The sequence below is a fragment of the Anoplophora glabripennis genome, unplaced genomic scaffold (genome assembly GCF_000390285.2).
Source record: "Anoplophora glabripennis isolate ALB-LARVAE unplaced genomic scaffold, Agla_2.0 scaffold78, whole genome shotgun sequence".
In the NCBI taxonomy this organism is placed as follows: domain Eukaryota; kingdom Metazoa; phylum Arthropoda; class Insecta; order Coleoptera; family Cerambycidae; genus Anoplophora; species Anoplophora glabripennis.
Window position 1 is genome coordinate 1,084,176 of NW_019416286.1, and position 26,823 is coordinate 1,110,998.

A 26,823-nucleotide genomic window follows, 5' to 3' on the forward strand; every position below is an offset into this window, starting at 1 on the left:
ACTAACAATATATGTATTTTCCGAACATCGTTAACGTTGAAATTTTGTCAAAAATAAGGACACGTCTGCTTGTATCTTGTCAGTTTATAAAATATTTTTCACATAGAGGTAAGTTCAGCTTTTTTCAAGATTTGTGTGGACCTAGAAATCATTTGAAATCGGTATTGCTTCCGTTTCATTATCAAAATATAACCACTTTGATTTTCACCATCCAGAGCCTGGTGCAAATATAAAAACGGAAATTCCTTTATATCATATTTTTTTGTGCGATATTAATTATATTGGGGGTCCGGTAAATAAAGGATAACCTTTTAACCTTGGATGGTGGACCCTAAGGTCGTTCAGCAAAGTGAAAGATAATGCATTCTCTTATGGCCATAGTGACCAATTAAGTAACCTATGACGGAAATTTCGAAAAAAAAGAAATAACAAAATCGAAGCAACTTTAAAGACAAAAGTCGATTTTCTGAACGACTTTAGGGTCCCCCATCCAGTTAAAAGGTTATCAATTATTTACCGGACACCCTGTATAAATATTTTACTCTGATGCAAATGTAATTACAGGTTTAACCGAATGGTACAATAAAAAATACCAACTCAAAAATTAAAACGTTTTTGCCTCTCATCATATTATCGATGGAAACTTTACTTCAACGCCAACTAGATTCATTCATGCTTCACATCGTAAAAAAACACATAGATGGCTCTGACGGCCACATTTTAGCATTGCCAAGATTTTAACGTGGAAAAAAATACTTATTTAAATTTTAATTTGATACTAATGTTACAAATTAGTAGGTCAACCCGTTAACCACATATTTTTTGCACTAAAATAATGGGACTTTTCTTATGCCACTTTTCATTTCGAAGCCCCATTTTCAAAATACAGGGTGTCAAAATTAAAACTTACCTTTATTCTAATAACTTCGTTTTGTAGGATTCGAATCGACACGAAATAATTGCGAACTACCAGAATCACAAATAAAACAATTAAATCAATTATTTATTTAAAAAGAAAATACCTTATATGTACAAACCTATTTCTTAACCTACAGTCTCTATACTTTTAGCTTTAGAACATATTTGAACCACAGAAAAATACATGTCAAGTTTATGCGAAAGCGTCTTCTCGATCTGCTCCAGCCCCATCACCGTCTTCCAACGAAGAAAAGTTGAGGAAGTGCGCCGGCCGGTGCACCTCGTGGTAAAATTCTTTCGGATTGGCCAGTTGCAATTCGTACTTCATGCTGGGATCATGGCGAACGCCTGAAAGAATAATTATTTAGCATACAAGGTGACCCATTAAGAACGGAAACACTCGCATAGAAAAGTTGTTTATGGACCGATTTGAACCGGGTTTCTTTTTAAAGATAGACCTCCAAAAGCTCTATCTTGATGCAAAATTTGAAGAAGAAATTTTGATTTTCAAGGCCTACTACGAATTTTTTTTAAGTGAAAAATAGCAAAATTTTGTTTGCAATTTTTTTTATAAAAATCTGACTACACCCCTGGATTTAGGAACCACTCAAATGCATTTGTACCAGTGTTTGCCGTTGTCGGTGAACCTACTGTTTTATAAAAATCTTGTCCCTTTTTGTATGTCTGTTTAGGAAATATGAGAAACTTCTTAAAAATGTCAAAATTGGCCCATCTTATTCATATTCTACTACACGTCTGCACATTTTAAGTATTACATCAAGAGTGCCAGCCTGACGCCAAACCGGTCTGCAAGGACAAAGAACAGACGTGGGACGCACACACTAAAGTTCCAGGAAAAGGTTCACGTCAGATTGGCGCCAGGGACTAGATATATATACCTGCGAATGACTCCACAAGAAGACTCTCAAGCGAACGCTCGCCCCGACAACATTTCCTTTCACCACACTTCGTTTTTAATAAAAATACTTTTATTTTTTACCACTGAGAGAGTTTCATTTTGCTGCACACCAAAAGCAACTCTCGCCACAAAATCCAAACCAGAACACAAAAATTTGTGGTAATAAAGCAATTGATAAAAACTAATATACAGCGTGGACAAAAAAGTAAAAATGCAGCATGATATAAAAGTACTTTTGAAAAAAGCATCAATTTTTTTCTCTAAATATAAAACTGTTTAAACACTTTCTACACCGTCCTTCCGTTCAACACGAATTCCAAGAACAGAAACTTTTAAAAGTCTTCAATTTTTTCCGTAAATCACATTTTACACTTGCATACTTTGACTTTTAACTTACCCATAAAATTGTAATTCCAAGAGCCCTGCGCCGGCACCATGAAGAACCCTAAGAACCTGTCGGACAACAACATCTGAACTTTCTCGTAGTGACTCGGCAAATAACCCTTGGGATTGTTGCCCTTGTCGGTGTTCTGTCTACCCCACTCGAAACCCGAGGGCGTCAGCTTATAAGCCGTCAAGGAACAAGACCCAGGGGTGAAGGAGCACGTTATGATCACAGTCTTCTCCCCGTCCCACGTCGGGTTTTCGGACATCAGCTTGGCGTGCGTCGTGATGTCCTGCGGTGATAATTGCGGCAACTCGTTCGGTTGGGTGTGTATCCATCCGAGCGGTTCCATATCTTTAAGGAACGAGTGATTCGGTGGAGTGTTCGGTATGTGAATGGTTTGGTGGGTACCCCACTGGGGCGGCAGGACTAGACATCGGAGTTCTTTGACTTGGGGATTGTCCGGCGGGCTCACGCCGTACAAAAATGCGCATATCTGTAAAGAAATGGTATTTCAAATATTCTCGGTTTATAGAAAGAAAAAATAAATGATTTGACTAAAAAAATGTTAAACAACGGTCAAGTAATATGTGAATAACCAAAGTGAAAAAAAAAATAATAATTAGGAACAAATATGTGATAAAGTAGTATACAGGGTGTTTTGAAATAGGGCTAGAGAGGATCCATTTTATTATTATCGACAATAATTGTTTTCCCTGAAACATACCCAAAATTTTTCACCATAAAAAAAATTGCATTTTATTTAAGTCGGACAAGTGGCATATCTCAAAAAGTTTTAGTGTGTTCTGACTAATGCAGTGAACCCGTTTGGAAACTGTGTCATTTAGAAAGTCATGTTTTCTGGCAGTACAGTGTATCGGACAAACTTCAGGATTCTGGCCTTCCAACAGCCCAGATTTAAATCCTTTGGACTTCTATGTATGGAGCGTGATTGAACGGATCATCAAGTCTAAACATCCAAACGTTGCATCATTAAAAGCCGCTACTGAAGCGGCATTTGCCGATATGAACAGTGTCTCATTAAAACTTCAGACTGAGATTTGCAGCAGTTATTCAAGAAAGCGGAAGGTATACAGGGTGATTCACAACTTATCCAAAAAAATTTGGGAATAGATGGGGCATGAGAAATGGAGTCAATATCATAAAAAAAATTGTAAAGTCCTTATAGTTTCCGAGAAAAAAATTATTGAAGTTGTAGTACTTTTAACCATTACATAGCTGGACAAATGTAGTCTCTAGCGTCATTCATAATATGCGTGGAGAGCCATGTGGTGTCAGCGACTCCAAATACTGAAATCCCATTTTACAGTCGTCGTTGCCATAGTGTTTACAATAGTTTTTTAGTAGTTAGTGTCAAAAATGTCATGGCATAAGGGTTTATTTCCTTAATTTTAATTTTTTTTCCACATTTAGCAAAAATTTACATAAATATAGAAAAAACTAAACTATGACACATATGAGTATTTTCAAATAATATGGGGAAAAAAAACAAAAAATAAACAAAAATAAAAATTCATCTATAAAAAAATAATGTAATATTCTTACCTGAGCCCTTAGATCCGAGATAGTGACAAATTTCTTCAACACATTCTTGGGTAAGATGTACGTGTATCCGGTTTCTTTGATATCATCGGAACTGACATAAATATGGTTCGTTCTAAGGTGAAGATTTGTGGCGGATATGGCCCTGACCCTCCACTCAGTCTTCGAACTAAACGTCTGCGTCTCGTAGTTACTAGTCGTACTCGTGATTATCTCGTCCCCGTGTTTATTCACGGTTCTCGTCGTGGTGGCGGTCAGTTGCGACTGTTCCTTCGTTTGTTTTTCTATCTCAGCGATTTGTTGCCGTTGGGCCGAAGGCGCGCTTATTTCCATACCGAGAATAATGTCTCGAATTTCCGACTGCGTCAGAGACGCCACGTTGACGCTAAAAACAGATAATTATTTAATTATTTTTGATGTCGTAGTCACTTACTTATTTTTCTTTCCGTAATCGGCCAAGATGAGGTCTTTGAGCTGCACCTCCACTTTAATCCACTCATCGTCGGACAACGTCGGCCAAATATGATGAGGCTCCGTGATGGTAGTTTTATCCGGTTTCAGAATAACCTTCGTCCTCTCCGTGTTGACGTGCAGTGCTCTCAGAATTAAAATCAGCCTTGAAAACGCCTGAAATGGGACAAAATTAACGTCGTTTTACTGACAACGCTCAAAATACTTACCGTGTAAGAGGAAATAGTCTTTAACCAGTCGTCGTACAGGTTAAAGAGCACCATCTGTGGCTCGGTGGCCTTCAATATGAGATCACCGAATTTCTCGATTTTGAGACAAGCTTGGAAGGGTAGTTGCAATTCCGAGCCCTTTATAACGATATTGGGGAAGTCCAAGAGATGCACTTCCAGTGGATCCAACATACCCTTTCTCGTCACGATGATTTGCTTCGGCTGTTCCTCAACCGGCAGAGAACGAATAAGAGCTGCCACTTCTTCGGCGGTCTTCCATTTCGCCAACTAAAATCGAACGAAACGCCCCTTTTAGACTTTTTTATTAGGACCGACGCGACAGTACACGACAAATTCTATCTCTGGTCATGTTATACAAAAAGACACACCGAGGCTGCATGGTTCGACTTCCAGAAATCCCGTCCTGTATCACGTTGCAGCAGAGGTATGTCAGTGCTTGTCATAAGCGTACAAGATGTATTATTTTCACGTTTTAGTTATTCCAATAAGTGTTGTTAAAAACAAACTCTTGTGCAGGTGTTGACGGCCAATCTGATAATCGGAGTAGTCGTAAACGATCGAATTAACAGATCAAGGAAGTTGTACGATAAACAATGCGTATATGGGAACTTGAGCACGAAATGTGAATATGTCGCTGGAAGTCTTAGAAATATTTTAAAATTAACTTCTATAATGTTCTATACTTAACAATTTTTGGAACCCTCGTAACTGATACACCTATGGAATCGTAAATTATAAACTATGTGATTCGCCAAAAAATTTGGTTTCAACTCAAATTTTGGATTTCCGTTTTGGTAATTTCCAAGAACCGAAACTTTTTCACCGCTAAGTGATAACGCTAATTCAATAAAAAAAAAACTTACTTGTCCCAAACGTTTCTGTCCAGCCCACACGGAAGTGTGAATAATCTTCAGGAAGAGCTGCCCCGTTCTGGGATTGAATATGAAGATGGCGCCGTTGATGGGTTTGGTGGTCAAATTTCCTTCGAAGGTCTTGTGAATCGTAACCCGATACACATTCGTGTCATCCACGAACCAGATAATTTGATTGGAGAATAGTTCGCCGTAGTTCTGACTAGAAAGGTAAGGTTCCGTGGGTTCGCTGGAGTACAGCTGGAGGGCTTTGCGTATTCTCTCCCTCAGTACGTACAAGGCAGGGTTCGCCTTCATTATCTTAGCCATGGCTTGCTGGATGAGGGGTTTGCACCCGGGGAACCAATTACCGTAAGCACTAAAAGTATTTTATAAGTGTACTTATTTAGACACAAGTGTCAAGAAAACGCAAATCAAATACACATGGTACAAAAAAGAACAGCTTGTAATAAAAAAAAAACAAAACAAAAAACACAAATCAGATACACAGTTCAAAACAAATAAAAAAGACTAAAACAAACAAAAAAAGAAAAAGTAAAAAACAAGAAATAATAGAACAAATAAGTTAAATTTTTAGGCCAACTTTCAACAACTGTGAAGAAAACAAAAATCAGATACACATGTTGGGAAAAAAAACAGTTTAAAACGAATAAAAAAAATCAAAATAAAAAACACAAATCAGATACACATATTAGAACAACATGTTAGAACAGTTTAAACTGAATAAAAAAAACAAAAACACAAAAAAGAAAAAGTAAAAAAAAAACAAGAAATAAAAACTAAATATAGAAAAATTAATCTTTAGGCCAACTTTCAACAACTGTCAAGAGAACACAAATCACATACACATGTTAGGAAAAAAAAACAGTTTAAAATGAATAAAAAAAAATATAGAAAAAACTAAAATATCACTAAAAAAAAAGTAAAAAATCAAGAAATAAAAACAAACTAAACTATTTCATTTAATAACACAACTTACCTGTGAAGATTGTATGCCAAGTCTATAGCAATAAGAACCCCCGTTGGGGAAGGGTAGATGGACATGTTGTCGGTGGTGTAGTCTAAGAACTTAGCCCTAGCGTAACGTTCTACATCGTGAGAATCATAGTCGCCCCACCTAAGCTGTACATCGATCCAATATTTTTGCGTCGTTGTGTTGTCCATGGTATCTCTGAAATGTTAAAAGTCACTAAACAACATCTATGGATCAGTCGATCCTGGGCACAAATGTGGCTTAATGAATCGCACCCTCTTACATACAAGTCCTCGACTCCTGCCACTTTGCCGCTTTTAAACAAGCGGCATCGTATATCACAAATTTCTTTATACGAAGAAGTTATTTGAGTTTCAAATTAACTCCATTTATACTGTGCAATTTTTCAAATTTATTGTAAAATTTTACAAATTTACTGTGCAATTTTCCAAATTTGCCGTGAAATTTATCAAATTTACTATGAATTTTTCAAATTTACAGTGAAACTTTTCATACTGCGAAATTTTTGAAATTTACTGTGATATTTTTGAAATTTACTGTGAAATTTTTCAAATTTACTGTGAAATTTTACAAATTTACTGTGCAATTTTTCAAATTTACTCTGCAATTTTTGAAATTTACTGTGAAATTTTCCAAATTTGTGAAATTATTCAAATTTACTGCGAAATTACTTCACTGTGAAATTTTTCTCACTTCGAACTAAAATTATATTTTTTTTAGCGGTAATCCAAAAATATATTTGAGGGCGACAAATTTTTCTCATTTAGAATTTGAAATACGTTTGCGGCATATAAATTGAAAATTTCAACTTACAACAAAAAAGGAAAATATTTTTTTTATACAACAAAATTTTTTAACTCACTTCGTATCTGCTAAGAGAGAAGGCCTGGAAACGTTCCATTTGTAAGCGGAAAACAGTAATATATCGGCACACGACGAGTTCATTTTATAAGATTTCCTCGGGTGAATAGTTTCCTTTTGTACCGTTTCGATTTCCAGTGCGTCTAATTCTTGATCAAACACCTGAAAAAAAAAAAAAAAAAAAAAAATGGTAATAATATGAAACACATCTTACAACAACCTACCGCTTACCTGACAGAGATCCATGACGATAGACTCGTGCACCTTCTGCCACAAGTGAGCCCTGAAGATCTGAATCAGAGAAATCTTCAAGGTCGGAATCTTACCGTGCATGAAAATACCGGTAAGGTCGAGCTGTACTTGGAAACCGACGTACACGTTTGCTCTGTTTATAGTCGGGGACCACCACAAGGTGAAACGACGGTTAGGAATCTGGTTCAAACCGGACCGTTGGGCGTTGGTTAGTTTCTTGTATTTCATGGACTCCTCAAATCCTGAAGCTTTCTCCCTATAAGCGATACAAGTTTTAGTGAAACGGATCACGATCGTACGTAACTTACGTACCAGAAAAGACCCTCCCACGTCGGGAAGTACGTTCCTTTGAAAAGAGTATGCTCCAAAATACCTTCTACGCCTCCAAGAGCCTGAATCATGTCAGTTCGGTAGTTATTTAGATTCCAGAGTTTACCGTCGTGCCTCTGGTGCGTCCACCAGAAGGGGTTTTGTTTTAGAACCTAAAGAGAACAGAATTCCATAAGCTTCAGTATTAAAAGTTGAGATTTAATAACAATGCGTGTTGTGGTTCGGGCTAAAGGTTAAGAGGGCTCTACAGCAAATAGCCAACCAGTAATACATTTTTATAAATTTTATTAGTTTCTATAAATGTGGATCAATGCACAAATAACAGACTTTCCTCTGTTTTAACACAGATTTTCTATAAAATGGAGTTGGTTTGAAACTCGACTTACTTTTTGTTGTAAAGAAATTTGTAATTTGCCGCATTTGAACAATTACAAATTTCTTTACAACAAAACGTAATTTGAGATTCAAACCAACTCCATTTTATAGAAAATCTGCGTTAGAATGGAGGAAAGTCTGTTATTTGTGCATTGATTCACATTTAGACAAACTGTGTAATAAAATCTATAAAAATGTATCGCCGGTTGCCTATTTGCTATAGAGCCCTATTAAAATATTAAAAATTAAGTTAGAATTTCGAAAAATTCAAATAAATTTCAAACTTGTTAAAGACAATGATTAAATTGTTGCATAAATTATTTCTGTCGGCTCTTAAGGGGTTATACTACTTGAAAAAATTTGTTTTTAATTTTTCTTTATTGGCTTAAAGTACACTAAAACATTCCTAGATTCATAAAAAAAAACTTTTTTGCATGAAAAAAACTCAGAAATATCCGTAAAATTAATTATTCCGAAGCGTAAAAATAGCAGATTTCGCTTCTATCGTCGATACAGCATTTTTGAATTTCTAGCTCTAAAAATGCCTATAACTACCGATTATCGAGAAAATACTTCAAAAGTGAACCATACATGTCATGACAAGCAAAAAAAACGTTATTATACACGGCTGGAAAATCCACATGATCCATCTGCCTTTACACGAGAGCGACAAGGAAAAGTAAAGAAATACGTGCGATAAACAAGGATGGTTACATTGATAACATTATGCCGGCCATAAAGGCAGTAAAAATCGAAGTACAGCCCATAAGCGAGGAAAAATTGGTAATAGACGTACGCCTAACCCTCATTCATTCGAGTGCGATCAGGAGTTCGGCGAAGAAACTCAAAACTTGATGATGATAAGTATGAAAGAGAAGTAAACGAATCTTTTGGGTATCGTTTCATTAATTTCATGACCATGAAAAGAGCAGGAAGAGCAAAATACGGCCATGGAAGGGCAATTATATGGTGCCGGGATAGCAGTGATGGTAAAAAAAAATTTATGACCCCTTATTATTATGATTTCCAAAGGTTACAGCGTTCTCAAACTTCAAACGCGTTTTTCCCGAAACCATGTTTTCAAAATCGGCGAGCAGTAGAACTCGAAGGGTTTTCATCCGATCGACTTGAAAATTGAACTGTAACTTCATCGTGCGATTATCTAGCGAAGTACACACGATTTTTACAATTATTGGTTAACAGGATTTTTTTTTATAAATCAGTCGATTTTTTTGCAGAAAATTCGAATTTTTTATTCAATGTCTCGCAAGTTTGCGAAAAAAATTCCTAAAATTATGATTGTGTGTACTACACTAGCTAAACTCATGGTTTATAAAAAAAATTTTTTTTATGCCTCCAGATGGTGATCCAGGGGACTTCTACTGCTCGCCGCGGACGATCTCAGAAAAATTTAATTTTCTTCGTGCCCTCCTATAGATAGATTTTGCAAGAAATTATCAATAAAAAATTTTTTCTTACTCTTGAAGAGTTGCTTAATCGATTGGTGTATTGGTTGTCCACGATTATTATAAAAGAATGCTCAAAAAAAAATTCTTGAAAAAAGCCTTTTTTTTCCGGCTCCAAACTGATATAACCCCTTAAGCGTACCCCAAAATTTTTTCAAGCCAATCGCTCCAGCCATTGGGGAATGGTACACGATCAATAAAATCATGGGTCAGATTGACCCAGAGCGTTCTTCGTGTGTTCTCGGAGAGTTAAAGCCAACAAAAATTACAACAAACATAAACTAGACAATTAAAACTGACAATTTTATCAGCGGGAATCTTACCTGGTACTGTTTGAATTCGGTTCGGATCCTCCAACCTTTATCGTACGCCAAAGTATGCCTGTCCTTTTGGAAGAGAGTGTTAATCCTGGGAATACCCCTATCCCAAGAATCCTCCAAATCTTCCAAAGTCAACCTCCTGTTCTGGGCGTTCGCCTCCTGCCTCTTCAACGCGTACTCGGCCCAAACCCTTTGCGAATCGATAAACTCGGACTCCCACGGTTGTATGTAACGGTACAAGTTCGGAATGAGCTGGTCCTCGTCGTGGCTTATACCAGAACGGAAATGCGTGATACCCACGTCCGTCTGTTTGGACCACCTCAGATCAGACTGAGGGATCAAGACGTGACCCATCGACAACATCCCAAGACCGCCCAGTTCCTTAGGGGTGTAGAAAACGACGGGAGGAAACCGACTGGGCATTTTCGAATTCAAACCGATCTTTATACGCGTCTGGATCTTATTTTCGCATTTAACCAACAGATCTAACAGTTCTTGCGTGTTCACGACGGCTTCTCTGAAGTAGGTCATGAGGCCGATAAGAGCCGTGTTCCATTTGTTGACGATCTGAAAGTTGAAACAGAAATTAAAATAGTAAACGGTTGAAACATTTTAAGTTCGGGTACCTTTGTGAACGTAGTGGAACCCGACGCCATCAGGATCTGTCGCACTCTGTTATGGAAACGACTCATGGATTCGTCGTCTACTCGCAGGAAACACTGGGCCGTTCTTTCTTTGCTGCCTTCGTGCTGCAAATTCCAAACTCCGTCTCTGTGGGTGAACTCTTCGTGTTGAGTTCGACACTGAAAGAAATCGAATTACCTAAAAAACCTAAACGTTTCGTAACTATAACACTTTGAAGAAATAGGTTTAGTTTTTTGGGGGTAATAGTACACCCTCTTCGTAATAGAAATTTATTTTTTAAATTGCGCTTATTCTCGTCTATGCCGTCACTGGACAGCACCAGATCGCAGTAAAAATCCTAAACTTTTCCTTAGTATAACGCTTTAAAGAAAAAAGTTGTTTTTTGGGGGTAATACTACGCCTTCTACATAATAGAAATTTATTACTTCTTTAATTAACTAACTCTCGTCTACGCCGTCACTGGACAACACCAGATCGTAGTAAAAATTCTAAACTTTTCCTTAATATTATAACACTTTAAAGAAAAAAGTTTAGTTTTTTGGGGGTAATAGTACGCCTTCTACATAATAGAAATTTATGATTTTCTTAAATTACACTAATTCTCGTCTACGCCGTCACTGGACAGCACCAGATCGCAGTAAAAATGCTAAACTTTTCCACTTTAAAGAAAAAAGTGTAACAGAAATTTATCATTTTCTAAATTGCACTTATTCTCGTCTACGCCGTCACTGGGCAGCACCAGATCGCAGTTGAGTGTCCGCATTTAACTGTGTTGCCTGTATTACCTTTTTAAACTAACTATGAAACTATTGGAATAGAGTAACAAAACTTTTTATGTAGATCTATCACTGGCTAAAAAAAAAATAATAAAGTACCTACCTTGGGCAAAATTCTGCACTCGAATCCAGACATGTTAAACAACAAGTTAGGATTGTCCTTTGAATAAACGCTTACGAAACTGTTTTCCCATTGTATGGTGGTCACGGATCTGGGCAAACGGTTCTTTATGTCCCAGAAAACCGCCCTTCCCCTACAAGAATAAAACGTTCACCTTAAGATTGCTTTCATTTAAACTCACGCGATTACTTACAAGTTGACGTCATGTTTCATTAACCGCATCCTAGCGTCCCTCGGCCAGCACTTTTTATTGTTGTACCCGACGATGTTCTCGTTATTCGGGTCCGGATGCTCGGTGAGGTACCTTTGTATCAAATCCTTCGCTTCTTCAGCAGAGAACCTAAATAAAAATTATGACCAGTCATATTCAAAAACGGCAACAAAATATTTATCAAACATAGAAGGAGTATAGGTGAGATGGAACAATGTTAGTTGGTAGCTGCTACTAAACGTCTAAACCTTCAAATGTTTAAACTGGCAGAGAGTCACCTGCTATTTCGCAGGTGCTATGAAAGCAAAGAATGTGTCATCATTCGGCCAAAAAAATTTCCTTGGTCTTGCTTTCACAGTAGCTGTGAAATAGCAGGTCACCCACCATCAGTTTGGCTGTTTAAAGGTCTACGCCTGGAGTACTAGTGATCATTCATAGATGTAGTGGTGTTACATCTCATTTATACTCACTCGTAACTGAAACAATGAAAATAGCTGGACCATTTATTGGTTGTCCAACCTATGGCATACTGATAAAAACTAATAAGTTTGCAATTGGTATATGCCTGGCGGGCAGTTATTCAACAGAGTATGGCTAACAATTAATCACAGCTTTTTGCTACACATTTTACACATTTACTTTTTTAAAAAGTATCGATATGTTACAATACTTGACAGAAAAATATTGATACTCTGAAATATCGTAACGGTACCAGTTACGAATACATAACCGCATAAAAACGTTGATTGAAATGAATATAACCACATATACAGGGTACAGCAAAAGTACCGGAATGACAGAATAACTCGAGGAGAAAGCATTTTAGAGAGAAATATTAAATACAAGTTTCAGGATTTCTCCCTGGCTATCCGATGGTGACCTTGAAGATCATTTCAAGGTCAAAAATGATTTTTCAGAGCAGAAAATTTTACGTTCTGATATGACCTTAATTGGCCCGCCCTTTTGACCTTGAGGCCCTCACAAGGTCAAACTAACAAAAGTACAGGAACACCAGAATAACTCGGCAGGAGAGTATTTTAGAGAAAAATGTTAAATATAAAAGTTTCAGGATTTCTCCCTGGTTATCCGATGGTGACTTTGACATTGACTTTTGTAACATTTGAAAAATCACGTTTGACCTTGAAATAATCTTCAAGGTCAAGGTCACCATCGGTTAGCCAGGGAGAAATCCTGAAATTTTTTATTTAACATTTTTCTCTAAAATGCTCTTCCGCCGAGTTATTCTGGTACTTTTTGCACCCGTATAACGTTTCTAATTTAATTAAAAAATATGTTAAATAAGCACACAAAATTGGTAAAAAAAGGAATAAAATAGAAATTTTGTTGAGTGCGTTCCACACAACATGTAATATCACAGCCTCAGTAGCATTTTCGTCAAATAATTACGTTCAATGTATTGCACGTAAATAAATCACAAATATGATTCGTGCTCATTTCAATAAAGAAAAAACAAATGGTTTTGTCCGGGTTTTCTAAAGCACGAGAATTCGAAAACGCAAACGTTCATTCCGATACGACACTTGCATAAAAATACCCATACTTTTGAAAGTATCGAAGTATCGGATACATCCCCAGTTGCGGGTATAATTCAATACTGGTCGGGGCATTAGTCAGCAGAGTAGTTGTTTTCTAGCTATTTTATTAGTTATTAAAATGAAAGAAATTAGAACTGCAAATATTTATCAGAAAAAAATATATGTAAAATTTACCGTTAATAGACATTTTTAACCAAGAGGACAAAATTTACGTACTTAATTAATTCTAACTTCCTACCTGAAGAACATGTGAATCTTATCCACGTATCTGCAGTACAACCTGATGGGATGGCAAGTCTCCGTCTGGATATCCTGGAAGGTGAGGAAATCGTTTGGCATCTGCGGCGGCCCGGCCATTTCGCTCGCCCTCTGCAAACCCAGTACCAACAGATCCAAAACTAAACCATAATACTGCGTAACGAACGAGGCGAACTGCAGGCCCCTTATTATGCCGTAACTGTTGGTGTGGTTCATGTCTTTGTAATTAATAACCACGTTATTCTTGGCCGTCATGTAATCGGCGATGTTGTGGTCCACGATCAAACGTAGCAGCCTGTTGAGCAGCGTCAAATCGATTTTCTCGTAGAGTTTCTCGAATTTTGACTCCAGTAAGACGTTACATTCGCCCTCGTTTACGTCCCAGACGTCCTGAAGGTTGTTGATTCCCTGGCACCACTTGTAAACCAACAACGGCGGAGGTTCGGTATCGGCTGGTTTTATCCACGGCGGGAAAAGACGTCTCTTGTCCGCCTCGTACCAAAGATACTGATCTAAGTACGCGTCGGTGATTTTCTCGAGCGGCTCCACGTCGTAAACGGGTATTAAATGGCTGTAAAGGTCCATAAACTCGATCCCCACTTCCTTGAAAGCTCTCTGCGTTAAGAGATGACGTTTGATCCTCGACAAAGCTTCGTGCGGATTATCGTAGGCTTGTTCTATCAAGCCCAATTCTTCTCTCTGGCTCTGATTTAGACGAGATTTGACGCTATAAGCTTCTTTTAGTCGTTCCAACGCTAAAATCAGCAACTTGGTGTCGTGTTTGTAGGACAGAGGAGGGAAGGGGATGGGAGCGAACCTCCTAGATTCCAACCAATGGACGGTGGTCGTGTAAATAGCCACGGCTTCTTCCGGAGAAATATAAGGGCCGTCCTTCAAATAATTATGCTGCCGTTCCTGTTCCGCTTTGAGGTACAACCTCGTGAGACGTCCGAGATTTTTCTTGCACACCGTTTTATCCACGGTCGCGCCCCTGCGTATCCTCTCTCTGTTATAATGCGCCGTATTCGTCCACCAATCGGCTTTCATTTTAACGTACCGCAATATCATATTTTCGATCGGAATGGGAAGTCCGGGCACCTTCCACGGAATATTGGCCTTCCAACACCTCCAAGCCTCCGAAAGGTGCTGTAGGATGGTCCTGGCTTTGTTCTGTTTGATGCCTTCAGGCATCATATCGACGATATCGTGCATTACGGACGCGCGCAGTTCCAAGTCAAAGTGGGATTCCACTCTCTGTTTCGTCACGGTTTTGGCTACTCCCTTGGAATGACGGCCCTCAAACTGACGGGAAAGCAAGTTGCCCAGCCACCGCTCCAGAAGGGGAGTTATGCCCCTCATGAAGAACAGCCAAACCCTCCAGCCCGGCGCCCAAATGCCGCAGCCCGGGCCTTTTCCGACAGGGCCCTGAAAAAACGATTTACATGTGACTGTATGATCTATTCTACGAGTACATGAAGTTTTATCGTAAAGTTTTAAGTTGATCAGAAGCGCATTATCCAACCAGTACATTTTCGATCTAAAATCGGAATGCACCGATTGCCAGTCTACAGCTTAACTGGCTTCAGGACCCCTGCGCGGTTCATCATGTAGATTTAATGATTTGTTAACAATGGCTGAGGTGTGTAGATAAATTGTACATTATACAAGACTATCCAAAAGTCCCGGTACGGCAGAAAAACTTTCGAAGGATGCATTTTGGGAAAAAATGTTTCAGACAAAAGTGTAAGGATTTTTCCCCGAATATCTGATGGTGACCTTGACTTTGACCTTCAATGATTGAGGCCATTTTTGGACATAAAATTTCCTGCTCTTTTCAAGTCCACAATAAAAAATAGGGATTCCTATTTAAAAAACTTAACTTGACCTTCAAATGACCTTGAAGGACAAAGTCAAGGTCAAATCCAAGATCAACATCAGATAGCCAGGGAAACTTCCTTACACTTTTTTCTGAAACATTTTTCCCAAAATGCATCATTCGAAAGTTTTTCTGCCGTACAGGGACTTTTGGATAGCCCTGTAAAAAAACTAGAGGTGGCTAAATAAGCGCTTATTTAAAAATCGGTAACTTGCTGGAAAATGACATTCAAATTTAAAAAAGGTCTTTGAACCAATCTTTTAATAAGCTTATTGCATATTTCTGAAGTGTACTTTATAATTTTAGAAAAATTACTTGCAACCCGACTAGTTTAAGGGAAATCAACCGCCAAACACGCATCATTCTCCACCAGGTCAATGCGAGGCTCTCGCACATCGGTTCAAACAAGAGACTTTTTGAGAATTAAAAAAGTCAAATTGATGAATCATCCACCGTACAGCCCTGATTTGGCACCCCATGACTTTTTTTATTCTCGCACATCAAAAATAAATAACAAGGTCAAGGTTTTTTGACGCCTTAAGCAGCTGATGCGTTCAAAATGCATTATTATGGAGATCCCTCAATCGAAATGGAAAAAGTACTTCGAAAGTTAGTTCAGGCGCATGCAAAAGTGTATTAACCTTCACAGAGAATATTTTGAAAAACAATAAAGCCCACATACGATGATTTATTTCTTTTTTTGTTCTCTATTCCCGAAATATAAAAAAACCGTCATAATTGTTACAAAACTATATCGGATAAAATGAAATATTTCTCACCGTATTAAACCTGTAGTAGATAAGATGTTTCAGGTCCTTACACATCCTGATCTGCCTCATGAGCTTATACTTATATCTGTACATTCCGGTGAGTTGGCCGACATGAGCGAAAATATACTGCAAACCATCGGACAGTTGGAAAGCATCAACGTTATTCAGTCGGTACTGCACATGGGAATCGATAATTAGTTTGGTCAATCGTAAAATTTCCCTGCACAAATGGAAAGCTGAAATAAAAAGGTTTATTATTAACTATTAAAAACCGGATAAAAATATATCACCGTTTCCGAAACGCGATTTTTTCCTCTCCTTGGTAGTCAAAGTCTTAACTGGCTTCAAATTAAAGTTATAGTCCAGATGAAGGTAGTTCAAATTCTTTCGGTGGATCAACAAGTTGAGCATATTGTATCCCTGCCTGCAGACTTGCAGACCTGCCTCGACCCAATCCAGAGTGGTCGTCTGGAAGAACTTTGTCGATTTGAACGAACGGAATAAGTATCTCTTCTTTTGCGGTTTAGGAGGGCGATGTTTAAGAGCATTAAGTACATAATACTTCAACAATTTCTGGTAGCTGACTCGTACTTTAACCGGCTGACCCGGAGGGCAATGTTCCATATACCAACACTTTACAAGAGGAACATCGATCGCTCTTCTACAACGGCCTAAAAAATTTCGACAATAAACTATTAGGAATAAGGTATTAGAACCTATTTACCCGATCTCATGTTAAATGGTCTAGGAGCCCATAATAAGGCAATACCATTGGCGGTGTTATCCGTATACAAAGGAGTTTCCTGCAAAAACGGTTGGACCGCTTCTGGTAAGATATATTCCTCGTCGTCCTCCGGAAGAGGTTCCAGACTTTTCACGGCATGTCTGTGCGATATTGGGTTAATAAGCGGATCGAAATAAAATGCCGGCAAGTCAGGATCTTCAGTTTTAATGTAAACGACATTAGGTGTGTGATACCTAAAAAAGTGTGGAAAATGGAGATACTATTTTATATTCTACGATATTTACTTGTGGTATAATTTGAGAGTGATATAGTAACGAGTACTTTTTATTATTTGCTTTAAATTCAATTTCAAATTTGTTCACGGGTAGCAAAATACACAAAACGTGAATAAAGACGGCTTACATCATTCGAACAACCAGTTTCAGGAATAGAACCGTCTACAATTCTGTGAAATGTTTCAGGGAGACAGGAGGAAATGCATACTGTCCTCAGAGTGGACGTCCATCAATTGCCACCACTCCTAAGAACATCAACAAGGTGCGATGCCAAAATCTCAAATTCTCAATGCACAAGATGACCACGAAACTCAAAATCAGTTCTGAACGTGTCCGAAACATCGTCAAAGAGAAGCTGGGTCTGCAAAGTTACAAGGTTACCACCTCAATGATCCGACAAAGACAAAGGTTACAAAATTGCCGCTGCCGCTTTCACAATTGAATTGCTCCACAACTGCCAAAATCGTAGTCAGCTGCTCAGTCAAGGCCAGCAGACTGACACTGTGAAAACCATCCTAGCGCCATTTTCTGACCTCAATGAGAGCGGCATTGGTACCACTGGAAAGACACCATTGCGTCCATCCGAAGGAACGTTAAAATTAGTGCCGCTGAGCACCAAAAACGTGTTCTTCGCCGCACATTATGCCCGGCTCACTATCGCCGTCTGCAAAGAGTTGTTTCCAGGCTTTTGAAGCAAGGAAGTTTGACTGACGAATTTGCCGGATCTCAACTTAATCGACTATTCGATGTGGCCTTCATGGAGCAAAAAAACTTCAGGAAGACATTGTGCAAAGGTGGAATAACTGAAAACGGTATTGAAACGTGCCCGAGACCAGACTACGGTGAAAGAATATGCGACCATTTGGTAATTTTCGAAAATGGCTAAGTAAATTGTAGCCAAAGGTAGCAATTTTGAACATTTGTTTAATATTATTAATGTTGATCTAATAAAAGGGTGTGTTGGTTTGTTGAATTAGGCAAATTAGCCTTTTGAAATGTATAAAAAAAATTGCAGGTACTTTTCACCCACCCTGTATAAAAAAAGAAACATTTTATTTTTGAAAAATATTTTTCCTTAGAAAAAACAATTTTTTTATTTAATTTGTGAATACTTAAATTTAATTACAACAAAACATGATTAGCACAAATTATGAAACTAATTCATTATATGATTCACTAACTCTAAAAAATTTCCTAATTTCATGAAATTCCAATGTCTGTGACTTATCAGCCTCTCCATACACTACTTCATAATGGAAAGAATATCAATTCACATTTTATGTCCCACAGCACTAGTATGCATACCAAAATTTAAATGGAAGGCATAAAACTACATGTGGTATACGCGAACACGTTAATTTAAATTTTACACATAATTTTTAGTTACTCACCAAGACAAGTGGACAAAATGTGGCATATTGTTATAAAGATACGGAAAAGCTATCCTATACTCAGTTCTAATAGGCTGACGAATAATAATTTTATTTATATCGTTAAACTCGTTCCAATCTTCATCCCTAAAACAAAAAAATTCGAAATTTAACAAACCACCTCATCCTGAATCTCAACACTTACGCAGGATTCATGTCCTTTATGAGCGGTTCAAATTTAGGACCTCCTGGAATGGCCATGTTTAAAGCTTTCGCTGTAAAGAAGCTTTTCGTGTCAAACAAATAAAAGTAATTATCATCAACCAAATCTGTTAATAGTTGGTTAGCCAAACGGTACAATGTTGCCATCATGGGTAAAGTAAGGTTCCATTTTCTATAAGTGGGACCATTTACATACTTGCCACCCACCAATGGCTTGTGATCATAAAACCATTTGGCAATAGCAGAGTCTTCTTCTGCATCTAATTCAATCTGGATAGCTTCTAAAGGTTCTACGTCTAATACATTGTCGGCGTAGTCCAAAGGAGGCTCTTCGTCGTCGAACGGCGGAAAACGCATTCTTTTAAAATGCCTACGGTCTCTCTTTTCCCTTCTCATCATTATCCACATTGTACCCCACTGTGCGATATACACTGGTTCGATAACCCAAGGAATTTCATTGACAAATGTGATAGCTCCAGTGATGTGATATAAAACTTTAACATCACGAATCTGTTCCCATGGCATAGGCATATTCTCTAACAATTTCATTACCGCATGGGGCATGTATTTTAGAGCACTGTTAAATATAATTTTGATGAAAATACAAATCGATTAACACGTACAAATATTTTAAAATAAACAGAAATTTTGGCAGTAAACTTACTTTAGTGTCTTGGACAAAGCTAAATATGAAGAATTTACTTACCCTAAATACACCCGTTTATCATGTCTATATTTCCGACTACTCATGTCACCATGATCCCTTATAATTTTCCTGATATGTTCCGGAGGCATGTCTTCCTTTTGCGCCTCGACAAATCCTAATTTCCTTTTGTCGGCAAAGCGCTTTGATTGCAACTGCTGCCATTTTTGCGCTAAAATACATTTAGTAAGGTTTTTAAATACATAAAGACAAATCTGTATTACCTTTTTCCTGAAGCTTATCTTCGGTCATAACATCAGGCTTAGGATGCGGCGGAGGCATCTGCTGTTGTAAGGCGTGAGCATGAGCTTGTGCAGCTGCAGCTTGAGCTTGAGCATGGGCCGCAGCTAAGTGTTGTTGAGCCATCATTGTGGCCCAGGGATTGGGCCCCAATAAATATGGTGGCAAAGACATCTTTTCAGTAGAATTTATAGGTTACATACGTTTACAAAACGAATAGGAGCAATTATATTGAACGACGTTGCACAGCACTTAAGTAATGTTTTAGACATTACTAGAATAATATCTAAAACGTTTAAGAAGTTATTTTATCGGTTATTAAACACTTCCTCATGAATTATTATAAAATTGTAGGCAAAACGCAGAGCCCAAAACAATCCGACACCGACAAAATTATAAAATGGCGGATTGCTAAGAATGCTAAGTCGATAACCCACAGATAGATGGCAGCGTATTGTTAAATCACACATTGATGTTATATGTATAGAGGAGTAGGTTATACTCTACCATAGGTATGAAATAGGACAGACAGAACTGTGGATTATGTACCTTAGCCTGAATCCACATGCATGCGTGATCACGGATATCTGTATTCGTAATATACATACGTGAAATTTGGGCCATCCACAGAGAATGTTCATCATACGGATCCGTACTTATTTTGGCATGAACATTGTATCCGTTTAATTAGTTTCTTATGTTTACGAAAATAATGTGTTGAAAAGTATGTTTTCTTAAATTAAACATACAAATAAACAGCTAAAGGTAAACAAACAGTTTTGACAGGGTAGTCTATAATAACTTTGCCATTCTGCTACAACGATCTCGCTCTAATGGATACGTGATACGTACAAAGTTGAAATTAACCAACTTCAATCCGTTTTGACCTTGACGAAGTGTCAAGTTGCTCTGGTGGTACACAATTGGATGTTGATGATCACGTGGTTATAAATGTGGTTCCAGGCTTAGAGCTATGGAGTGTAGACAAGGAGTGAGACTTCGTGTTAAAAAAATGGGGTAAAATGCAACTCATTTTATTATCTCATATCGTACCTCCCCTGCACTGAATTAGTCAAATCGAATGAATGATAAAAACAAATTGCAAAGGTATGATTACGTTTGTTAATAAGCCATAATGGAGTTTGAAACTACAGATTAACATGTAATAGAAATTAGAAATTTAAAAATGTTTTAAAGAAAGGTCATATAATCGAATAAGTGGGACTAATTGAAGTGAGTATTGACTTAATCTCAAATTTTGATTATCATATAATAATCAGCAGGTCCAATTTCGTTAGATAAATCTTTAATAAAAATCATTTAAATTGTTAAAAGTTCCTTACAAGGACATTGGGAGTAAAAAAACTTGTACATATTTATTTTTTTTCTGATTTATATACCCATGCGAAGGAATTTATTTTAATGGCAGCAATATCGGCGAGATTAAACCTGGTAATACCACTTTCTGCAGTTGGAATGTAATATGAAACAGTAATCCTTGACTTTTCGCATTTAACTGTGTACGTACACGAGATAATTTGATTCGTCTTCCTTCACAAGGTCCTCTGGTCGAAATTAGTTAAAAAACAGCTTAAATTTGCATTTCAGGATATTAAAAAACTATTCAAAGCATTAATTTAGAAAAAAATTGATTGGCAAAGAAATTGAAATATTATTCATATCTACTACTACGTACATAACTTAATTTGAAAAAAAACAATGATTATTTATTACAACCTAAATAGAATAAGAGGTTAGTGTTGGTAGTGGTTTTAGGGCTGAATTACATGGACAGTTAAAAAATTCTCTCGATTTTCGGGCAGTAAATTCTTCTCTAACGTTTTTTAGAACTTCAGGGGTTATTTGTGCCAAATATTTGGTCGACTTCGATAAACTTTGGTCTTGAAATATCCTCATACAAAGAAGTCCAGTGGAGTCAGATCTGGAGACTTTGGTGGCCATTCGACCGATCCTCTCCTCCCTATCCACCTATCATGGAAAACGATATTTAAGTAAGTTCTTACATCAACGGTGTAATGTGGGGGCGCCCCATCTTGCTGGAACCATAAAATCATTTCTATTTAGAAATAGCTGATTCAGTTGTGGCGACAGATAATCCTACAGAAATTCTAGATATCGAGGACCTGTTAAGTTCTCTTCAAAAAAAGTATGACCCAGCTTCATACGAAAAAAGTACCTTGTTGTGAAACTGTGATCTCTGTCAGATCGTTCCATAATGATTTCGCAGAATTCGATTCTTCTATCAAAGTCATCTAACAGCTCTTGGACCAGATGTACTTTGTACGGATGCTACTTTTCCTTTTTTAGTACTCTAACAGCAATTGATTGGTGTAAATTATTATTATTATCCACTGCGACTTGTCTCGAACTACTATTAGGATTTTCTCGAAACGCAAGTACTACGTCTTTTGGCCTCAGGAATTGATTTTCTTCCACTTTTGGAGCGATCTCTAACATGGCCCGTTCCTCGAAACTATTTCTCAGTTTTACTTATTACTGATTGAGAAACGGGTGCTCGATTGGGGTATTTAGCATCAAATAAATTACAAAATTCTGTCCGAGTCGTTACTTTATCTCGACGGCTAATCATGTTTAAAATTTCTATTCGTTCGGTTCCTGTAAGCTTCATTACTAAATTATACTAATTTAAATATTTTATGACTATTTAACTCCTGTCAAATTAAACCAAACAAATATCTAATTGTAAATGTGACACGAGAGTGATTTAGAATGTAGTACTTTTATCGGTCAATGTATTTTTTATTTCCAGTAGCGGTCCTTAGCGTTAGTTCAATGAATGAATATTTATTGTAATTTCATTCTTCTTAAGTAAATACATAATTTTGGTCGAACCTGTAGAAATAAATATTCAAATAATTATACCGATGGATAGACGATTAGGAGATATTTCAAATGAGGGGTCTTGTGATCCCTGTTTATTTTTTAAAAAAATCGTCGATTACGTGTTCGATGATTTTTTCAAAAATAATTTTATTCCATACACTGTAAAAAAAGTTCACTCAAATTTCACTCAGTTTTACTCAATAATGCATCAATTACAAATTAGGAGAGATATTGTAAAAATAATGTCTCAAATCTACATTTTTTGATAGTATATATTAACCATTAAAGTTAAGAGATGAAAATCGGCATTTTGTAATAACTTTTTTGTAGTTTATTAAATTTGTATAATTTTTGGGAAAAAGCCGTTATTTGAAGTTATAAAGTCTACTAATGTGTACAATTTACTTAATAAATGCTTCCATATTATTAACGTTTGGACTGGTTTTGCACCACTTCATATTTTTTTGTAATTTTAATTTATATATCATTGTCATAAACTACTAAACAGTCATGGTAGTTTACACACAGATTTGTTTTAGAAACGATCATTTAGATCTCGATTGGTTCACTGATCAAATAAATTGCCATAACCAATATTGTACGTCAGAAATACGTAATTAATAGATAACAATTTAAGCATCCGTTTATTTAACCAAATATTAATCGAGACTTAATAATATACCTATTGTCTTTAATTCATTATTGTATTTAAATCACTGCATTTAAATACTATTTTCACTAGAATAACCAGATAAACCGTTACTTGTCCAACTCCAAAGCACACCATACGCCATACGGAAATCCACCACGCCACAGTCACGCGATAACCTAATGGGACGATGGGAACAGACAATGCATCTGGATATGAAAAAGGGTGGGATCACTCAGTAATAAAGGTATTTACTCTGATTTAGGTACAAGTGCAGCAAATACAAGTTGACGTGAAGATTTTATTTAATATTTGAGTAAAGGTACTCAGTTCCAGTTTAAATATAATCACGAATGAGTAAAAATGATCAAAATATGCAATATTGAGAGAATTTCACTCTTTTTTAAATTTTTTTCTACCTACATTTGCATTATAGGTATAATGGAACGTTTTGGATCATATTTTTTTTGTAGCATTTGTCCGTAAAGTTTGGCGAAGCATTTTGATTACACTCTGTATATCCATTTACCTATTGCCGATCAGATAGTTTTACTTAAAATTAGATTATCTCTATCGCACCTATCGCATAACTGAGATTGGAACTAGATCATTCATTAACCAGACGCTATACTGCTAATGCAACCTGTAAACCAACACAATTTAACGAGCAGGTATATTTTTCTGTGTCTTTAACTCCGGCCTTAATATTCCATATTTTACATTAAACAATGGACCAAGGAAGGCGTGATATGCCACTTTTTAACAATTTTTGCAGCCAAGAACCGGATAAATGCAAGGAATACATAACTTCCCCCGCTTAATCTCATGCCTTTCACCTTCTTACCAAGCCCATCTAGAGACTCTGACAAGTGTCTTAGTTGCCGAAGAACTACGTTCTGTCGACCATACAGCCTGTCGGTGGACACCTACATCGGAGGTTTTTTTTTATTCGCCTCTGTCCAACATTAATTGACATTCAGTGCAATCCTCGGGCATCCTGTGCGGTGCATTTCAATGGTTCTTAAGTAGGTGGGGTTTCTAAGTGTTCCTCAATACGGTGTCCGTAGGAAGAAAGTCGAAACAGTTGCATTTTACCGTGATATGTGTGGATTTTGTTATTGATTACTGGTGACTTTAATGATAGGATAGACTAGCAAAATGATGTCGGTAAGTACACATCGTAATGATTACGGTTTATGTAACGGGTATTTTTTTCTAGTCGCCTTTGACAATTTCTGAGAACTCCGAAGATTTTTTTATATTTCATTATAATATTTAACCTAGTAAAAAGTTATTTATGTGTCTACCTACTATTTAAATATTACCTACTACACTTAGTTATCCTTTCGATTAAACATTTTACCTATTATATGTTAGATTTAATAATCACAAAGAAAACTAGTTGACTGTGTTAAAATAATAGTGAGACTTCACCATTTAACGATCTTAAATAAAATAATTAGTTCCAATTTTACTAAATTAAAAGCTAAATGTTTAATTTCTATAACATTAAAACATATTTTCTTTAATATATAATCACATTTAAGTAGATAATTCCACTTCTGATTTAATTTCCTCAACTTTAAGAAGTTACTATTGGCTCACCTCGTATATCAGTTGCGTAGGTTTATCCTTATACAGGGTGGTCCGAATTTTATGCAGGAAAGTTCGAGGGCAGGTAGACCTCTTTATAATAATATGTGTTTGCCTTACAAACATTGGTCTGAAACAGTCCCATTCTAGAGATACAGGGTGTTGAAGTTGTTAAAAAAATTGATTTTTTGTTTATATCTCCGGAATCTATTGCCCGATCTCTATAAAATCTGGTACAGATAATCTATGAGAGTAGGCCTTACATTCCTTGAAATATGAGCTCTAAAGGTACAACCAGTGGTGTACAATTGGGCAGGGGTCATCTTCTTTTTTATAAAAAAACCTACGCCACTGCATTTTTTACAAATTATTGTAACGGATGTATATTCTATAATGCACAAAATACGGAAAAGGTCACTTGAATGTTTTCCCTAAGATTCGCCGTTTTACCATTCCCGTCATACCAATACAATCCCCTTGTGCAGACAATATTACAATTATTTTCATTTGACGTTTCACGATCCATCTTTTTTGTTACCTTCTCTGTTAAACTAAATATTTTTTGTTTTCTTTTTAGCTATCTGCGGTTTTATTCAAATTAGTAATATTATATAAAATACTTAAAATAGTTCCAAATTTCTTGTTATTTTTACGTAATTTCAGAACCCTAGCAGAACATGGAGATAAATTATTTAAACTATTTCATGGCTTCTTCTGATAGTCCATATATTTCTGTTTCTACACCTTTAGAAGATATTCGTTCTGGGACATATGTATATTCAGATTCTTATGAATATTTAAAATATTGTGACGTAGAATATTACAAATCCGATTCATCAGATTTATCTTCTATTAACAAATTTACATCTGGCTAAAAAGGTATTACGTCCGTTCTTTTGAATATAGATATTGTATTTTGTTGAAATTGCAATTTTTTTATTCATAACTTATAGAAATGCTCCAAATTCAGCACTTCTTTTTATTGCTGGCTCAAGTCGTCTGGATCGTAAGCAAATTTAAGGAAGTCTAACGGGGCACAAACGAAACTATGTATGATTTCGTCTATTTCTCCTGACGTAGTAACATTTGACACATTTTTTACCCTTTGCTTGCTAACATGTAACTTGCTACAGAAATAGCCAAAACAACACTAGATTGTAGACTGTGGACCTAGGGAGTCGATCCATATCCTTTTCCAATGCGACGAGTCACATATTTATTGTGGACCTCCATGATCTTAATTACAGTAGACCAGTAAACCCTTACAAGGCCTTTCCGCTCGTGGTTTCCTATACGTAGGTTGCTTTCTTTCACGCCAATGTTACTCAGATGATTCCTGAGTCTGTAATGTCGTGTCTTATTGGTTTCCCACTTTGGTTTGGTGGTCTGCGGTCAACTTCTTTAGTGATATGTTCATGAACTTTCGGTCTTAGTGCATCCAAACAGCTCCTTACCTATCCGGTATGAGCACATTCCCTTTAACGCTACCTTGGATTAAATAACAATTAGTTGGTTTTTGACTCCGCAAAACAAATGAAACTGAAATAAATTATACTTAGATTTGTTTAACATGTCTAAGTTCCATAACATTTTCCTACATAAACTGTGATTGAGAAATATCTGACGGTTTTTGACGCCTACGAAAAAATTGTAAATGGCTTGGAACAACATTTCTGATGAATAAATTTTGCACGCAATTCGTGTTGTGTTTGTAAACCTTTTCTTGAGTCTTCTTCAGAGGTCAGTCTCTCTCTCTCTCCATTGCTGTTTCAGAATAACCCATGTAGGTGGTTATACGGGGATACTCCATCAGAAATAGGTAGTAAAATTCTGAAAGCGACAGCTGTTGGTTAATAATATTTTTTTGAAAATCTATCGGATTTTAAGATCGTATATTTTTTAATTTTTCGATTTTGTTGGAGCATAAATCGAAGCGCTTAGTTAAGTTAATAATAAACAAAAATTATCCCAAAAAAATAAGAGGTAATTAGT

General features: G+C 36.7%; 2 protein-coding genes across 2 annotated transcripts in view; one reads left to right on the forward strand and one right to left on the reverse strand.

Moving 5' to 3' along the window:
* Positions 1 to 982: 982 nt before the first annotated feature.
* Positions 983 to 19,898, reverse strand: LOC108907947 (pre-mRNA-processing-splicing factor 8). The gene is made up of 22 exons (XM_018711810.1): positions 19,709 to 19,898; positions 19,488 to 19,656; positions 18,765 to 19,358; positions 18,581 to 18,706; positions 16,894 to 17,147; positions 16,460 to 16,840; positions 16,179 to 16,405; positions 13,504 to 14,948; positions 11,692 to 11,838; positions 11,481 to 11,631; positions 10,583 to 10,759; positions 9,960 to 10,523; positions 7,778 to 7,947; positions 7,445 to 7,721; positions 7,215 to 7,375; positions 6,338 to 6,529; positions 5,350 to 5,716; positions 4,466 to 4,753; positions 4,219 to 4,412; positions 3,789 to 4,170; positions 2,235 to 2,718; positions 983 to 1,266 (listed from the first exon to the last, which is right to left on the reverse strand). Exons 1-22 carry the CDS (start codon positions 19,896 to 19,898, stop codon positions 1,112 to 1,114), a joined length of 7,095 nt encoding a protein of 2,364 aa, XP_018567326.1. The 3' UTR covers positions 983 to 1,111.
* Positions 19,899 to 24,122: 4,224 nt separating this feature from the next.
* LOC108907948 (serine-rich adhesin for platelets-like) overlaps positions 24,123 to 26,823 on the forward strand; it is a 49,983-nt gene continuing 47,282 nt past the window's right edge. The window contains exon 1 of the mRNA XM_018711811.1: positions 24,123 to 24,405. Coding sequence (XP_018567327.1) covers positions 24,397 to 24,405 — 9 coding nt within the window. The 5' untranslated portion in view covers positions 24,123 to 24,396. The remainder of the gene's footprint in view (positions 24,406 to 26,823) is intronic.